Raw genomic sequence first — 1,000 nt, 5'->3', positions numbered from 1 at the left:
AGAAGCTGGGGTTTGGAATGACTCATTAAAGCTGATGAGCGACACGGCAGCACGGGCAACCAGCGAGAAGCCTGAGAGATAATAACGGGCAATGCCAGCTGGGAGCCCTTCGCTACCTGTCAGCCTGGCAGTGCCAGTGCTGGTGGGCAGAGCTCCCGCCTGCTGGGAGACGGCAGCGCAAGGGGCCGTGAGGGAGGGCAGCCGCAGCCAAGCCGGAGTCGGGGGGAATTGAGCAGGAAGCTTGCGCAGTGGTGTTTGACGGTTTTAATTAAGAAACCGGAGAGCTGCTGGCCCAGGCAGCAGCGATGGGATTTCAGAGCAGCTTCGAGCTCCGAGAGGTCGAGCTCAGAGGCTGCAGGCAGGAGCAAGGCCTGGAGAGGTCCCATCTGCTCGGTGCGGAGTTCAGTTTTCATCGGTACCATGCTTGATCCCCCCGGGCTGTTTCCTGACTGCCAGCATGAGCAGTACTTAACTTTCGATTTGGCCCGGGATTTTACGACCCGGTTGCTCAGCTGGCTTCGTGTTCCCAAAGGCTGCTGGCTCTGTGCAGTGGCCCTGCTCCCTGTGATGTGCCGAGATGCCTTTGGCGTGAATCACCGCGTCTCCCAGGCGAAGCTGCCTCCTTTTTTTTTGGCGAGAAGCATGACCTGGGGAAGGCCCAGCGCCAGTGTCCCTCTCTGCGGCAGTGCCGAGGGCTCGGGGCCGGTACGGCGGCATGGTGCGGCCTCGGCAGCTGGCGCGGACGCTGGACAAAGGCCGGCCCTGGCCCAGGCCCGGGCCCTGCCCTGTCAGGCAGCGCGTGCTCCCGGACACTGGGGTGCGGGCCCAAAACCTTCCGCTGCCAGGCAGCTCTGGACGGGCCCGAGAGAATAAAACCGATCGCGGGGCGGGTCGGAGGTGGGCTTCGCCCGGCGATGGGGCCCAGCTGGCAACAGGCCCGGGGACGGGGCCCGCCCGACGACGGGGCCGTGCGGGCGAGGCGCCGCCGGTGCCCGCCCCG

The 1,000-nt window shown here is 65.5% G+C and overlaps 1 protein-coding gene across 1 annotated transcript in view; it reads left to right on the top strand.

Moving 5' to 3' along the window:
• The first annotated feature begins 715 nt into the window (after nucleotides 1-715).
• The window catches only part of PTGES3 (prostaglandin E synthase 3 (cytosolic)), an 8,741-nt gene continuing 8,456 nt past the window's right edge, over nucleotides 716-1,000 (top strand). The window contains exon 1 of the mRNA XM_010565191.1: nucleotides 716-817. Coding sequence (XP_010563493.1) covers nucleotides 716-817 — 102 coding nt within the window. The remainder of the gene's footprint in view (nucleotides 818-1,000) is intronic.

This window comes from Haliaeetus leucocephalus, unplaced genomic scaffold (genome assembly GCF_000737465.1).
Source record: "Haliaeetus leucocephalus isolate CR32 unplaced genomic scaffold, Haliaeetus_leucocephalus-4.0 Scaffold186, whole genome shotgun sequence".
In the NCBI taxonomy this organism is placed as follows: domain Eukaryota; kingdom Metazoa; phylum Chordata; class Aves; order Accipitriformes; family Accipitridae; genus Haliaeetus; species Haliaeetus leucocephalus.
Note: the sequence above shows the minus strand (reverse complement) of the source record. Positions and strands in the feature narration are given on the sequence as shown.